General features: G+C 36.6%; 3 protein-coding genes across 4 annotated transcripts; 2 read left to right on the forward strand and 1 right to left on the reverse strand.

Annotated features, from left to right (window-relative positions):
- Window positions 1–3,460: 3,460 nt before the first annotated feature.
- LOC120130298 lies at window positions 3,461–4,045 on the forward strand. Its single transcript, XM_039147549.1, has one exon. It carries the CDS (start codon window positions 3,461–3,463, stop codon window positions 4,043–4,045), a length of 585 nt encoding a protein of 194 aa, XP_039003480.1.
- Window positions 4,046–5,712: 1,667 nt separating this feature from the next.
- On the reverse strand, window positions 5,713–14,465 carry LOC120130314 (probable WRKY transcription factor 32). Of its 2 annotated transcripts, XM_039147567.1 has the most exons (6): window positions 14,180–14,465; window positions 14,048–14,097; window positions 12,296–13,089; window positions 12,016–12,174; window positions 11,122–11,501; window positions 5,713–5,724 (listed from the first exon to the last, which is right to left on the reverse strand). In XM_039147567.1, exons 1-5 carry the CDS (start codon window positions 14,400–14,402, stop codon window positions 11,144–11,146), a joined length of 1,584 nt encoding a protein of 527 aa, XP_039003498.1. In that variant the 5' UTR covers window positions 14,403–14,465; the 3' UTR covers window positions 5,713–5,724; window positions 11,122–11,143. The 2 variants fall into 2 exon arrangements, with proteins under 2 accessions (XP_039003498.1, XP_039003497.1); XM_039147566.1 differs by lacking the exon at window positions 5,713–5,724 and having other exon boundaries at window positions 10,933–11,501.
- Window positions 6,792–9,952, forward strand: LOC120130315. The gene is made up of 6 exons (XM_039147568.1): window positions 6,792–7,027; window positions 7,519–8,078; window positions 8,475–8,532; window positions 8,641–8,724; window positions 8,797–8,938; window positions 9,378–9,952. The coding sequence occupies exons 2-6, from the start codon at window positions 7,604–7,606 to the stop codon at window positions 9,744–9,746; spliced, it is 1,128 nt and encodes a 375-aa protein (XP_039003499.1). The 5' UTR covers window positions 6,792–7,027; window positions 7,519–7,603; the 3' UTR covers window positions 9,747–9,952.
- Window positions 14,466–14,967: the final 502 nt, after the last annotated feature.

Raw genomic sequence — 14,967 nt, forward strand, 5'->3', positions numbered from 1 at the left:
CGATTGATCTTCGATCGGTCACGATTTTATAGGGGTTTTGGCCGCTGGGGGAGGGAAGATTGGGTGGAGATTCTTCGACTACAAAGGGCGGAGGTCGGTGTAGGTTTAGGGGTTGAAATGAAGGCTTTCAAAATTTTGGGTTTATTTTAAAATTTGAGTTTTGTTTTTTTAAATATAGTTTTAGTTTTAAATAAAAATTTTAAATTTACCGCATTATGACACGTGTCACTTAACGGATAAATTAACACCGTTGGCAGTCCAGACACATAAATAGGTAACATTTGTAACGTTAGGTACTTAGATGAGTCAAAAAAATAGTTTAGACATTATTTGGGAAAAACGATATAGTTTGGACATTTCTTTTGGTATCAAGCCCATAAAGAATTATAATTATAATATTAATGTTTTCAAATACATTTTTAATCATTTCACTTTTAATTTTTACGATAAATTATTCAAATGATCATTTAGGATTAACGTCGATATGATTATTATACTTTTAATTTTGACAATATAACGACATAACTATTTAAGTGGTTATAATGGAGTCATTTGTCATTAAAAACAAATAGTGTAACTGATGTGGAATTTTGACTCGCCGTTAATCAATATCAATCACATCAGTTACGTCGTTTGTTTTGTAAGGATAAATTACACATTTAGTACCTAAACTATTGATTTTTTGTCTGTTTTAGTATCTAAACTTTCAATTTTTTTCAAAACAATACTTAAAGTTTAGTTTTTGTTTCATTTTATTACTCGACTGTTAAAAACTTTAGTTTTTATTTCATTTTTAGTACCCCGTTCAAAATTTAACGTTAAGTTTTGAAAGATTAAAAGTTCAGGAACTGAAACGGATCAAAATTGATAGTTTAGTTACTAAACGCGTTAAGTTTTTAACGGCGATGTACTAAAATGAAATGAAAACTAAACATTAGGTATGATTTTGAAAAATTGAAAGTTTAGATAGTAAAACGGATCAAAACAAATAATTTGAGTACTAAATATGTAGTTTACCCGTTTTGTAACAATATTTTTTTATCATCATTTTGTAACGATAGATGACTACATTGAAACCACTTAAATAATTACGTGAATTTGACCCCTAACTATATGAGTTGCCATTAAAAGTTTAAGGGACAATTTGATCAAAATGATCAAGTTTATGATCTAATTCAATGCAAAAAGTTCAAGGGTCAATTTGATCAATTTTGTCAAATTTTAAAGTTAATTTAACCCAAAAAAATTTAAAGATCAATTTAACCAAACTTCTAAGTTCATAAATATTTTTCTTTTAACTGCATGTGGCTACTAGGGATAACAACAATCGGGTTAGGATTGGGTTTTGATCGACTTGACCCGACTCAAAATTTTACATCCTACATCCGATCTGATCTGACCTGAAAATATATATCTTCCGTCCGACTCCGATCTGACATGATTTCTTAGAGTATAAATCAGACTCGACCCAGTATAAATTAAGGATTTAATTAAAAATATTAAATTATCCACCCAAAACCGATCTGACCCGGCCCGACTTCATTCCTTACAAAGTCTGACCCGACCCAAACTTGATTCTTTTAAAAAAAATCCAACCCGATCTGGTCAGAGCCTGTTGGATGCAGGTGAAATTACCATCCCTAGTGCCTAAACTGAAATCACTTAGATAATTTTGTGGTCATATTAATAGAATTGAAAATTTGGTGATCATATCGACACTAATCTCATAATTAATTACGATGATTTGAGTAGTTTACCTTGTATATTATTATACAAATATTTTCTATAAATACATCATACCAGGCCAATTCATATTACCCATTTTATTGGAATAGTAAATCTATTCCCATCCAAATAGATAAAATTCATTGAGAATTTGTGATTCAGTCCTTTCTAATTTAAACAGAGAATTACAATTGATAAGAGAACGATAGTTGATCGGTGTATTTCTTATAAAAGATTAAAGTTCTTTCTTTTAATATGAGAGAGAGGATGTTTTATTGTCTTGTCTGGAAAATAAATATCATGTCTGTGGGGTGGTTAATGTTAGATTTATGATCGTGATAATAGTTGAGTTCGTCTCTAACGAATTATGTGGAGTTGTTAGAAATCCAAGCATGGAGTTGTACTTGATAGGAGGACGGTTGTTGACCGGTGTATTTCTTATGAAAGATTGAAGTTTTTTTTTTAATATAAGAGAGAAGATCTTTTTTGTCTCGTTTGGAAAATAATATCGTGTCTGTGGGGTCGTTAATGTCAGATTCATGACGGTGATAACTGTTGAATTTGTCTCTAACGAATTATGTGGAGTTGTCAGAAACCCAATCATGGAGTTGTCGTTGTAATAGTGCAAAATTTTTAGATGACGGAAACATAGAGTGCAGTTTTCGAGGGATGTTTTCAAACGAGATACAAAAATATAACAGAACTAAATAAAATATACACTAATCATAGTTAATCAAATATGATGAAAAAAATGTAATTTTAGTAAAATATTTTTTCTATAAATTTTAAATCTAATCCTAATTATACCCGGAAGGAAGGGGAAACTAAGGAATAAGAGTACTCCTAGTAAATCTAGAATCAAGGATGGAAGGAGGGGGCGGATGGGGGGAATCGTCCCTCTTAAAATTTAAAATTACCATAGAATTTAGATTTTTTCTATGCATATTCTATTGAAAATATGTTTTCACCCCCTAAAATTTTATAAGTTCAAATTTATCCCCTAAAATTTTATAAGTTCAAATTCATCCCTTGAAATTTTAAAAGTTCAAATTCATCCCCAATTAAGCCTAAAATAGACATATTCTTTAGGCACATCTCTCCTTTAAGTAGGAATTAAAGAGATGGACATACAAAGCAAATGCATCGCATGTTGATTTATGTATGTCATTAACTCTAAGTTTGCATATTTTTTTGACGACAAAATCGTTTCACACGCGGATATCGATACTGTTATTTTAAGGTTATATTTAATTTCAGATAAATTATGTGTTTTTATCTAAATTATCAGTTTTAGACTGTTTTAGTATATAAACTTTCATTATTTTGATATCCATGTTAGAAATTTAATGGACGGGCTCGTCGACCGCCGCGTCTACGGATACTAACCGTCGCATCCGTCAATCGATGAAGCCCAAACTTTTCAGCTTGTACCTCTTCGACCCCTGAACGCGATTCCAACCTCCTTTTTCCAACACCTCCGTTTCACCGGAAAACACCCCAATCTCCCTAGATCGATGATGAACTCTTCAATTTCTTCATCCTCCGTTCTCCATGGTCCAACGTCTAATGAGCATGAAATTGGATTATGTTGGTCCACCGTTTGGATTGATCTCCGAAGAGACATGTTACCCCAACATTATCGCGAAATGCGTAAACGTGTCGGATCCTGTGTTGGAAGCACTAGCCGGTGAGGCCGTTTCGTGTTTGGACTGTCTCGAATCGGTTGATCCCCCCCATGCCACCTAGTGGCAACTTGCCTCTTACTGCAATGATCATGGAGAAAGATATTTCTCTGCATGTGTTGTATCAGAACAAATTCAGTACCATCAGCGGGATAAAGAGTTTCATGAACACAGTCTGCGCTTGGATTTTCACCGATATCTTTCAACACATGATGGGGATCGCGCCACAAGTGGTCCTCAATCAGCCTCTTGTCATCCCCGGTTTCCCTCACCCGTTATTCGGCAACGTCACCATAGTGCCTAGAGCCATGGACCATGACTTTCCTATAGGAGGCCTGTGGGGATGGCATCCTTGCAACAACGTCACTGAGGACGAAAGGACCCTGTTCCTGACTTTCTCGCGGGGCTTCCTGGTTTCGGAAGACGAAATAAGGGAAGTCTTCACTAGGATACGCGGTGTTTGTGTCGAAAACGTGCACATGCGGGATAACGTCCACAGCGGTGAACAGGCATTGTTTGGTAGGATGGTTCTACGGTCCGTCACGAACGTCGATCAGGCATGGAACGGGAGACGCGTAGCGAAGTACCGGGTCAACGGGAAACACATATGGGCACGGAAGTATGAGCGCAGGGAGTAGGATTTTATAGCAGTGTGATGTAGGGTAAGCTTTTTGTTGCGAAAGTTACAGCCTTGAGTATTTAAAAAAGCTTCCTTGTTTGCTATGTTTCATGTGAATCAAAAACTGAAACTTTCTTGTCCGAAAAGGGTAGAATTCTTTAAGAACAATGCGTTTGGAAGGCAATTATCCTAACCGTTGGACTACAAACGCTTCTTGTTTAATGAATAAAACTTTTCGTTTATTAAACTGTGTAATGTATCAGCAACATAATTCATATAACACAATCACTCAAGACGGTTATAGTTTATTTTTGGGTAAACTACATCATACCACTGAACTTTTATACGTTGTATCACTTATAACTTTAATTTTTGTTTCAATTATGCCACTGAATCGTTAAATTATTAACATCACAATGATTATGGTTAACGGCTCTGGTTGTTAATGATTTAACGGTCTAACGATATAATTGAAACGAAAATCAACATTCAATGTCATTTTGATTTTGTTTTACTGAAGAGCAATTTTACCTGAACGCATTTGCAATTGTATTGTTGCCCTTCATCTTGAATGCCAAGTTGTGGGCTCTTCATGACACCTCGTTGCTTGCTCGAAACATAGGTTTTAGGAAATCGGAGGCGAAACAGATTGCAGGTCTAAAAGCTCACTTGTCAGTTTCACAGAGAAAAAGGCAAAACCTGGACGAGCTGAGAGAAAGAGATGATTTGTTGGCCAAGGTAGGGGAAAGCAGGAGGAAAGTTGAAGATCAGCTGGAATGGAAGAAGGAACAGTTCAAACACCTAGAAGAAGCCCGTGACAAGCTTCGAAACTAGTCCAAGGTGATAAAGAATGAACAGGAGCAGACAAAATCTATGTTGCTTAGTGAGATTTCTTCACTACAGACAAGATTAGAATCTCAGTTACTTACTGATGAGCAAGTCTTGGACGGTACTTTCTCTCAACTTTGACTTCATCTAGCTCTTGAAAAACCTTCTGAATTGCCTTATTTCACTGTTTACGGCAGAAGAAAGGTTAAAAGAAGCATTAAAAGTTAAGGACTAGGCTGGGTTTAGGTTAAAAAAGAGTTTTATTTACTTTTCACTATTTTGTTCTATTAATTATTTATAGGGCAAACTATGCGAATAACCCTCTATGTTTAGGATATGATCGACTTTGGTTACCAATTTAAAAATTAAAGAAAAATGATCTCTTACGTTACTGATCCGTTTGATTTTAATCATTCAGTCATTAATTTTTGGTAATCCCTTCTGTTTGAGTCTCTAACATGATTGAGAGACTAAAATCGAATAAGAGTTAACAACTGAAGGATTAAAATTGAACAGATCGATAATATTAGGTACTAAAATCGAACAGATCAATAACGTTAGGGACCATTCTCCTTTAATTTTTAAATTGGAGACAAAAATCGGTTCAGAAGTATTGATACTTGATTCAAAAGTACGATACTACCCTTCCTTTTCAGTTTATATTTGTTGGTTAGTATCGATACCCAAAAGATAGTACTAATATTGAAGGGCTTAGTATCAGTACCCACTAGTAGTTTTGGATAAGAAATCCATGGGGTTAAGGGGTTAGGTTTGAAGGGCCCAATAATTTCAAATTTTCATGAAATAAAACTACAAGTGAGAGTAATTAAAGCACAATACAACCAAAAACAATAATAGGACGACATAAAACTAACTTTGTTTGATGCTCAGGAAATAACCAAAACACCCAAGTTCCCTTAGCAGGATACAATCGTTTTAGTTGGATATATCCGAGCAAGTTCCAAGATACTTTTTTTGTCGACTAGGCGTAGATGCCCCAAGACTCAACAAAGTAAGTTGATCGGGTGCACGTTTTTTATGTCATTCCGAATCTTACCCCAAATAATCGAGGGTATCCCAAGTAGGCTAAAGGGGTATGTGCTTCGAGATGCTTAACTCTCAACCACACCATGATGCATCCTCAACATTTCATAAAAGGAATCTTACGTCTTCATACCTATGTCACTAGCATGCTCATTTAGTGAATGAATGTAGTATAATACAATTATTAGCGTGACACTGAGCTCGTAAGCTCAACGTTCAGAATGTATTTTCATGCACATGTTCTTAGGAGATCGTCCGTGGAGCGTTATCGTCACCAGATTTTCCAGATCAACCGAGATTAACAGAGTATGTCTGTATTAGAGGGCATGTGCTACTTACAAACTCTTAGTATTTCAGTCGTACCGATATTTGACATGAACTCAGTATTTTTTATTTTGACGTATTGAGAGTTCCCCATATTTTGAAAACTTAAATTATTTTTAAAAATATTGGGTTAACCAATTCGATGGTCCCGTGTGATACTTTAATCATTCGATCTTCGAGTGAGACTAGGTTAAGGTGTTACATTTAGTGGTATTAGAGCGTCAGATTTAGTCGTTTTTAGAACCCATGGACTAGGGTCAATCAGTGTCTATGTATGTACATGTCACTAGAGAGTGTAGAGTATTTTAAAGACTGAAATAACAATAATAACTTTCATTTCTTTCTAATTAAAAAAAACATGACAGACTACACAGCATATAATTAAGACGGTAGAGACGAGAGTCATGTCTCACTAGCAGCCGACATTGGTAACGAGTTTGTCCCGGATACAAATCAGCATGAGATACCAGTTGATCCAGGAATTGAGGAGACGACCTTCGGGATATAACGTAGTAGGAAAAAATAAACTTACTAAAACGTAAGTTACTATTTGACCTTTTCGTAAATAGATAAACAAAAGCTTAATCTTCAATTCTCTCTCTTCCCGTTATTGGTTCTTTGCTTCTCTTTCTAAATGATAGATACAGTAATGTAGGGGAGTGAAATTCAATTCTCATAGATCGAACCCCTTTTGTTTGCTTTGTCTTCAAGTCTCGTCGAGTTTTCTCCCTCACTTTCTCGAGAAAAAAAGAAAGAAAAGAAAGCATGGAATTGCCAGAAAACGAGTCAGCTTTTTTCTTTTGAGGTAATGATAACTCTTTTTTCCATCTCTCTGGTTTTCCACAATGCAGAATGGATCTCTGTTTTTCGAAGCTAAATTTGAATTGATTTAAATGAATACACAATTTGATCCCATTTTTCCCCTTTTTTGTTCTATCTGAACTGTAAAGCTTGAACCTTTAGCTTCTTCTTCTTAAAGGGTGGTCTCATCTTTGATTAACTTTGGTTTGGGTATTGATTTTTAGGGTTTTTTTAGCTCATTTCGATGACTTTGAGGACAAGGGAGATTGGGGTTTAAAGGGATTCTTTTTCTTCAAGGGAGTTTTTGGATGAAAAATGAGGGTTTTTAGGATTTTGAGTGAAGCTTAGAGTGGTAGAGTTGTAAATTTAAGTAAGATTTGGGTGTTTTTGGAGACACTGTTTGAATGTGATCAAATTGTTGGTGTTAGAAGGGTTTTTCTAATTGGTTTAGGGTTTTTGTTTATGAGGAATTTGATGATTTGGTGGATTGGATAGGCAAAAGTTGAGGGACCGGACTAAACAAGGCGCTGGTAAAGCGGGACTGCTTTCAGGTAGAAAAATTTGAGGGATATCTTCGTCTATGTCCGGTGGTCCGAGATTGAGGTCGATGAGTGTGGCGGATTCCGAGTCAAGGCCCGTACTGGTACCTGCAGGGAACAAGGCAGGTTCACTGAGTGCAAGAAAACCAGTTTCAAAGCCTTTGAGAAAGGTTGAAAAGACTCCGGTTGAGGTCGAGAAAAAAGCCCTTCCATCATCTACTATTAGTCCACTTTCTCCAAAGACGCATTCCGCTAGCGTTTCTTCCATGCTTCGTCGGCATGAACAGTTATTACATTCTAATTTGTCACTAAATGCTTCGTGTTCATCGGATGCTTCCACGGATTCATTTCATAGTAGAGAATCCACTGGCAGGTTAATCCGGTCATATAGTGTAGGAAGTAGGAGGAAGACGTACGCATCGAAGCCTAGAAGTGTTGCTTCCGACGGTGGTTTGGATTCACCGCCCGGTTATTCACATCAAAAGAAGAGATGTGCTTGGGTGACACCAAATACAGGTGTGTGTGACTTAACATGATTCAATTATGAATCCATGTGAACATTTTCTTCCTATGCTGCTTTCAACTGTATTATCAGCCTCATAAGCTTGCTCTAAGTATTAATTTTATCGGTTTTTACGATTTGAATCGACCAATAAGTTAAATGCATACTTGATATTTGTAAGCTCTGCACTTTTATGAGAAAGTACATGTATGGCATGAATGCAAATTAGTTACACATTCAGAGGTCCAGGCATTATATTTGAATTGAAAGACTGTATATCAGCCTATCTCAATTTGTTTGAGTTACACCTTCAAGTCATCGATATTGTTTGAAGGGTTGTTTTATGACATTTACCGGAGGAAGGCATTCCGTCATGCTTTCTGCTGACTTGGTTTTGGTTTTGGGATCAGATCCGAGTTATGCTGCCTTGCACGATGAAGAGTGGGGAGTTCCTGTACACGACGACAAGTATGTTATCTCGATATTGACTATATCTGGTTACTGATTAAAATAACTAGCTCTCTGGCAAAATTAAATTTCACTCGACGACTGGCTGATATTGTTTTCCACATGCAGGAAATTGTTTGAGCTGCTAGTACTTTCGGGTGCATTGTCCGAACTTACTTGGCCTGCTATCCTAAGCAAAAGACATATATTTAGGTATTGTTCCTGCAGAATCTCCATCTTACTTCCGTCGAATATGTGGACTTCTGAGATGTATCTTTTATGCAGAGAAGTTTTTATGGAGTTCGATCCTGTTGCCGTGTCAAAGCTAAATGAGAAGAAGCTAGTAGCACCTGGTAGCTTGGCGAGTTCGTTGTTATCAGAACTAAAGCTGCGGGCTATCGTCGAGAATGCACGCCAAATGTCTATGGTAAGAATCTCATTATACTTTTCACCATTTTTCGACCTTGCCTTCGAACCACATAACGAATAACATGGAATATGACAAAAGTTTGCTCTACTGAAGTTGTTTTACATAGTGGAAGATATGAATTTTTAGTTTACCTTGCAAGATAATAGCACACTTCCAGTCGTCTACTCGACTTCGGGGCTCGTCTTAAACCGATAGTCCCGATATAGGATTCATTGAATTGATGGCTATACCCAATCAGGGACCACTTATATTGTTCCCTATTGTTTTAGCAAGTGATTAGACAAATATAAAAGGTTCTAAGTGATCATTTTATTTTAGTAGGTTTGGTGAGATGTAGCTGAAGTGGTCCTAAACCCTCCAGGCACATTATTTGGACCCTCCATGGTGACTTTGATTATGATTGAAACTAACTTTTTGCAGGTTTTGATGATGCCAGGTTATAAATGAGTTCGGGTCGTTCAACGAGTATATTTGGAGTTTCGTGAACCACAAGCCTATCGTTAACAGATTCAGGTATCCTCGCCAGGTTCCGGTTAAAACTCCGAAAGCAGATGTCATAAGCAAAGATCTAGTAAGAAGGGGTTTCCGGAGCGTGGGGCAGACTGTAATCTACTCGTTCATGCAAGTGGCCGGAATAACAAACGACCATCTCGCGAGTTGTTTCAGGTTCCAGGAGTGTATAACTGCAGCAGAAGGAAAAGAAGAGAACGGGATCAAAGATGTGCCCGAAGAGAAAAAAGTCGATAATGGGATCGTATCGGAATTGTCGATAGCTTTCGACGGATTGAGTTTCGCCTCGGAGTGATGTTCGGTCCAGGTTCAATCATCAGTTTTTACCACGTTGACTGATAACACTACTCTTCACTCTTTGGTTAGTAATGAAAGATGGTTTTTTTGTGTATAAAAATTTCAATGAATACTCGTGCATTTATGGATTTATCTATATTGTAGATTCCTAAAGAGTAAATTAAAATATAACTGGTGAAATCATGAATGTGTGCAGTCATTGATACCTGTGAGTAAATGATTTAGGGGCAATATTTTTTTAGAGTCGCACTTGAGCCAAATTCTATGGATTCTGACATGACTATATAATCAATTGTTTGTTTTGGAAATTTAAGTTGACCCGAATTCGATGGATTTTGATCTGACTTTAGATAAACAATTGTTTTTTTTTAATTTAGGTTCATGTCGGTCGGATTCAAATTTATGATGAAAATGTCAAATCTATCTGTATATTTTTTTAAAGTAAACCCTTATTTTATCTAATAAAATTAAGAATTATATATATATATCGTGTTTGGTGTAAAGTTTTACCCTATATATTAGATTGGGTAGAATCTCTTTAAATTTGAGTTGAATCGAGTGACATAGAATGATGATGGATCAAAAATCTGACCCTAACCCAATCCTATCCTAAGGGACAAGGGGGGGAACTCTTTTATCTTTTATAAGACATGTTTGTTTTGAGAGAACCCCAATGTTCCTTCTTTTACAATGATGACATTTCATAATTTCATAATTCGGAGGTCTTCTACGGAAGTTGCTCTCAACCTGGTGTTTGAGGGCAACCTACTATCTTACCTCCCCTTATCCCATTACATATGGGAACAAGGGACATCCATTTTAATGTCTAGATGGATGCTTTGTTTGAAAAAAAGACCAAAATTTCCAAGCTGTAAAGCTTTGACTTAGATTTGGTAATGCAACCGATAGATGCTTTTCTACCCTAATTGAAGCCCCTCTTAACAGTTAAAACAAAAGGCCAATGATTTATGACAATGACCATTTTGCATTAAAAAAAGTTATTGTTGGTAATATTCTTTCTTCTGCTAGAAATGAGAGGAAAACTAAATATGAGACCAAGATTTCGGAAAAGATTATTACCTCTGATAATGATCTTTTATATGAACCGAACTTGCCCTTACGGTCCGGTGCATGTCGCATAAAACAAAGAGAGAAGATTGGAACATGGTTCCTAGTAAGTTAACGAGAATTGGGTTGCCAACCAAATCTATGTTGTTTCCACTATTATAACCTTGTTCCAAACAGATTGAGAGAGAATACAACAGAAAATATACAGCCTCACCAGAAACTATAGCAATAAAGTAGTAGGACAAATCAAACCTGACCAATGGCCGTTTCAAATAATTTTATATAAAGACATGCCTGATGTTGACGCCAGAAAAGTTACCTTTAAGTTCAGCATGGTTTGATTTCGAATCCGATACTCAGAAGCGTTCTAGCCGATTCCATCGCCTTCTCACCACCAAGTTCTACAGCCTCACCTGTCAGTTCACCTCCTGTACCCACTGACCACTTGGTTGATGTAGCTTGCTTTTGCACTTCATCGGCTACTGTAAGTTGCAAGTTGTTCACAGAAGCAGGAGCAGCAGCAGCAACAAGAGGAGCACTTGAAGGGCCATGTCGCTTCTTTGGCACAGGCATGTCATGGTCGTGAACGCCTTTATATGTTATAACGACGACGTTTGTATTATCTACAGCTGTCTCGATATGCTTACGGACAGGACACCCGGCAGAAGTGCATCTATAGTAGTTCCTAGAAAACGTTATCAACTGAAAGATAAGAATAAACCCAATCGAATGTATACGAATTCAAGGAACTAACAGCTTGGTTAAAGATTGAGCTTGTAAGCTACCAAATTGGCCATCCTTGAAAGAAAACAAACTCATATAAAGCAAACTCTTGAACATCAGCCTCAGAGGAAGCAGCATAACGGTTCGGGAGAGATGTTTAGACAAATATAGCACAACATTGACAAAAAAAATGAACCTACATGGCTTTGCAAAGCACTAAGTATTACAGAGACCAAAAGCAAGGACAGACCACTGGATCCATGGTGCAAATGAATGGTAGAGATAATATAGTAAACCTTGTGGATCCCATACAACAGACATGTAAAAAAAGTAATCACCATTACATAGTATAACAATGATAAGTACAAGTCGACAGAGTAGCCACAATATGCCTGAGCAGCCACATTTAGCAATGGTTTAAAGGTAAAAAAACAATAAAACCTTCATTAAAATGATACTGAGAAGAGAACAAGCACCTGGGATTAGAATTTCCTTTCACCATTTTCTGTCCGTATTTTCGCCATTTGTATCCATCGCCATAGATTCCTACATCACCTGCTGCATGCACGACAAATTTAGGTTTTTTCCCAGTTTTCACAACAGAACCAGAACAAACTGCATCACCTTTCTTCCTCCTGGATAAGAAAATGAGAAACTATCAAAACCAGGTAAGCATAGAGGATTTTCCATTAATAATACACACAAGACATGTCATGAAGGAGGGAAAGGCAAAGAGAAATTCATGGAAAAGCTTGCCTTTTATTTGGCTCAGCTTCACTCAAAAGCTCTTCCTTCATTTGCGTGCCACCATTCCCGTCAGAGCCACTAGAACACTGTTGTTTTCTTTCAGGATTTACAGTTGTTTCTGGTAAAGATTCTTTAGAAGATGTAGAAGGATCAGAATCATTAGGCACTCTGACAGGCTGTTCTGTTATAAGATTCATTGAAACAGGAACAGCAGCTGTGACAGGATTAATTGAAACAGGAACAGCAGATGATAAAACCTTACTTTCCCTTGTAAAGTTAATCTTCCGTGGAGGTTCATGACTATGTATGCCTTTATTAACAATCTCTATTATATGGCCTGTGTGATCAGAGCATTCTATCTTTTTAACCTGACAATTGGAGAATGTGCATTTGTAATAGCTTCGAGAACCTTTAGGACTCTTCACTTGCTTTTGACCATATTTCCGCCAATTGTAACCATCAGACACTGGTGTCTTCACATAGGGAACAAAGGGTACCACTTTAAGATTAGAAGGGCTTTGTTGGTTTGCTTCTGCAAGGGATGAGCTATTAACCTTCTGATCTGAATGACTTTGTTTCGGAGATGTTGGTGACGGTTCTGGCAAAACAGATAATTGGAGAAGATTTTGTTTCGGAGAAGTTGGTGACAGTTCTGGCAAAACAGATTCATTGACCAGATTTTGTTTCGGAGAACTTGGTGATGGTTCTGGCAAAACAGATTCATGGACCGGATTTTGTTTTGGAGATTCTGCATCCTGGAAAGCAAAATTAGGCATTTCCTGGTGGGCTATCTTAACTTGATCCTAAAGAAGAAAAAAAAGAACTCAATGAAAGAACAATTCAATCACAGAAAGAGTTAATTGTACATAAGATGTCAAGGTCCAACGACATGGATCTTCCACATCATTATGATGGTTTAGAATAACTCACTCAATGTTCTAACTCAAAAGGACAATATATATCATCACCAAAAAGATTAAAGTCAAACAAAATTAGAAGATATAACTGGAAAAGCTTTGACAAGGCTGATTGAATGTGTTTGGATAAACTATATTCGCATCCTTTAGCCATCCATTTAACATAGCATTCACTTATATATCAAAAATAGATTCGATAATTGATTCCATGCACAATAACACAAATTTGCAACCAAGAAGAAAAAAAGATAAATATCCTTAATATATTAGGTCTTAATTGGCTTCTAAAAACGAAAACTTCGATTAAAATAAAAGAGCACACTTGCTGTGAGAAACAACCACATTCATATATCCTATAATTCAACTTTAATGAACCCAAAGGTGCTGGTGGGTTCATGTGAATGCATATATCCATATAGAGAGGTGAGATGTTTAATCTTGCAAATTCCAAGGACCTTAACTAGTTCATTTCCCACAAGACCTTGTTGGCTATTCAGTGCAACACTGCAATCAATAACATATGAAAAATAAATTTAATATTTACTGAAGCAGAGAAACACTGCTGCAAAGTACTTTATTTAATAATATTTTTAATATTTCAAGGCAAAGATAGAATATAAGGAAAAACGTTTATGGCAACAAAGTCATCGATCTCTACACCATCCATAGACAAACTCTAACTTAAGCTTCTAGTCATAGACAAACATAAAAAAGAAGTGTAGAGTTCAAACAAACAGATCGAAAGTAAGAACCAAAAAAAATCATAATCGTAATTTTTCAAAAATAAAATAAGAAACGGAAACGACTAGAAATGAATACAGTAGTTAAAGAGTGAATTCCTGACCTTAGATTCAACAACTTCCTTTGGTTCCGAAGTAGAATTCTCCCGCAACCCTGAGAGATCACCGCACAGCGAAATTTTCATTAAATAAACAAGGGGAAATGAACGGAATTCTTCACTTAAAAAAAACCTTACCCTCACGACGATCATCATTCGTTAGGTTTTCCAGCCGCGAGTCTTTTAACTCGGCGTCACACGACGGCGCCGCTCCCGCCTCGTCCGACTCGTTAACTCGACTCACTCCTTCCTTTTCCTCTTCTTCGTCATCATCCAACTCGTCCGCTCCTCCTACCGAGTCGTCGTTTCGCTTTTCCTCGTGTCGTTCCATCGGCTGCGCTTCGCTTTCAGTCTCAGCCATGCCTCTCAAAAGAGCAAGAGAAGAGAAACGCAGGTGTCGTTTTAATGATAGTTATGAAATAAAACGGCATCGGAATTAGATTTGGAGAGAGAAAGGCAAAGAAAGGGGTTGCTTTAAAGAGAGAGAAAGGGGTATAATTGTCTTTCTCTGACTTCAATTGACTCGTCCTTTTTCTTTCCCAGGTGGTGTCTATGTGTAACAGAATCCACCGTTGATATCTCCGTTTCATCAGCTGCCCTTGATATTGTTGACCTTTGACTCCTCCTTTTCATCCCCACTTTTCCTTTTCGGTACCGTATTTTAGGCCTAATTCTGATTTTGATCATTTTACTATTTCAGAATTCGATTTAAGGTAAACTACGCATGCATTACCTAAATTATTAGTTTTGACACGTTTTAATACTTAAACTTTTATTTTTCTAAATCATACCTAACATTTAGTTTTTATTTTATTTTAGTACATTATCGTTAAAAATTTAACATGTTTAGCACTTAAACTATCAGTTTTAATCCGTTTTAATACCTAAACTTTTAATTTTTTTTTCAAAATTTAACGTTAAATTTT

This window comes from Hibiscus syriacus, unplaced genomic scaffold (assembly GCF_006381635.1).
Source record: "Hibiscus syriacus cultivar Baekdansim isolate YM2019G1 unplaced genomic scaffold, ASM638163v2 tig00110540_pilon, whole genome shotgun sequence".
NCBI classification, from domain to species: domain Eukaryota; kingdom Viridiplantae; phylum Streptophyta; class Magnoliopsida; order Malvales; family Malvaceae; genus Hibiscus; species Hibiscus syriacus.

Bases quoted from the DNA above. Each gene is read 5' to 3' on its own strand.
- LOC120130298 (XM_039147549.1), top strand. From the start codon at position 3,461: ATGCCACCTAGTGGCAACTTGCCTCTTACTGCAATGATCATGGAGAAA.
- LOC120130315 (XM_039147568.1), top strand. From the start codon at position 7,604: ATGTCCGGTGGTCCGAGATTGAGGTCGATGAGTGTGGCGGATTCCGAG. The intron at 8,533-8,640 runs GTATGTTATCTC...TTCCACATGCAG, and splicing joins GTTCCTGTACACGACGACAA to GAAATTGTTTGAGCTGCTAG. The intron at 8,725-8,796 runs GTATTGTTCCTG...TCTTTTATGCAG, and splicing joins AGCAAAAGACATATATTTAG to AGAAGTTTTTATGGAGTTCG.
- LOC120130314 (XM_039147567.1), bottom strand. From the start codon at position 14,402: ATGGCTGAGACTGAAAGCGAAGCGCAGCCGATGGAACGACACGAGGAA. The intron at 14,098-14,179 runs GTAAGGTTTTTT...GTGATCTCTCAG, and splicing joins GAATGATGATCGTCGTGAGG to GGTTGCGGGAGAATTCTACT. The intron at 13,090-14,047 runs GTCAGGAATTCA...TTTCTTCTTTAG, and splicing joins AGGAAGTTGTTGAATCTAAG to GATCAAGTTAAGATAGCCCA.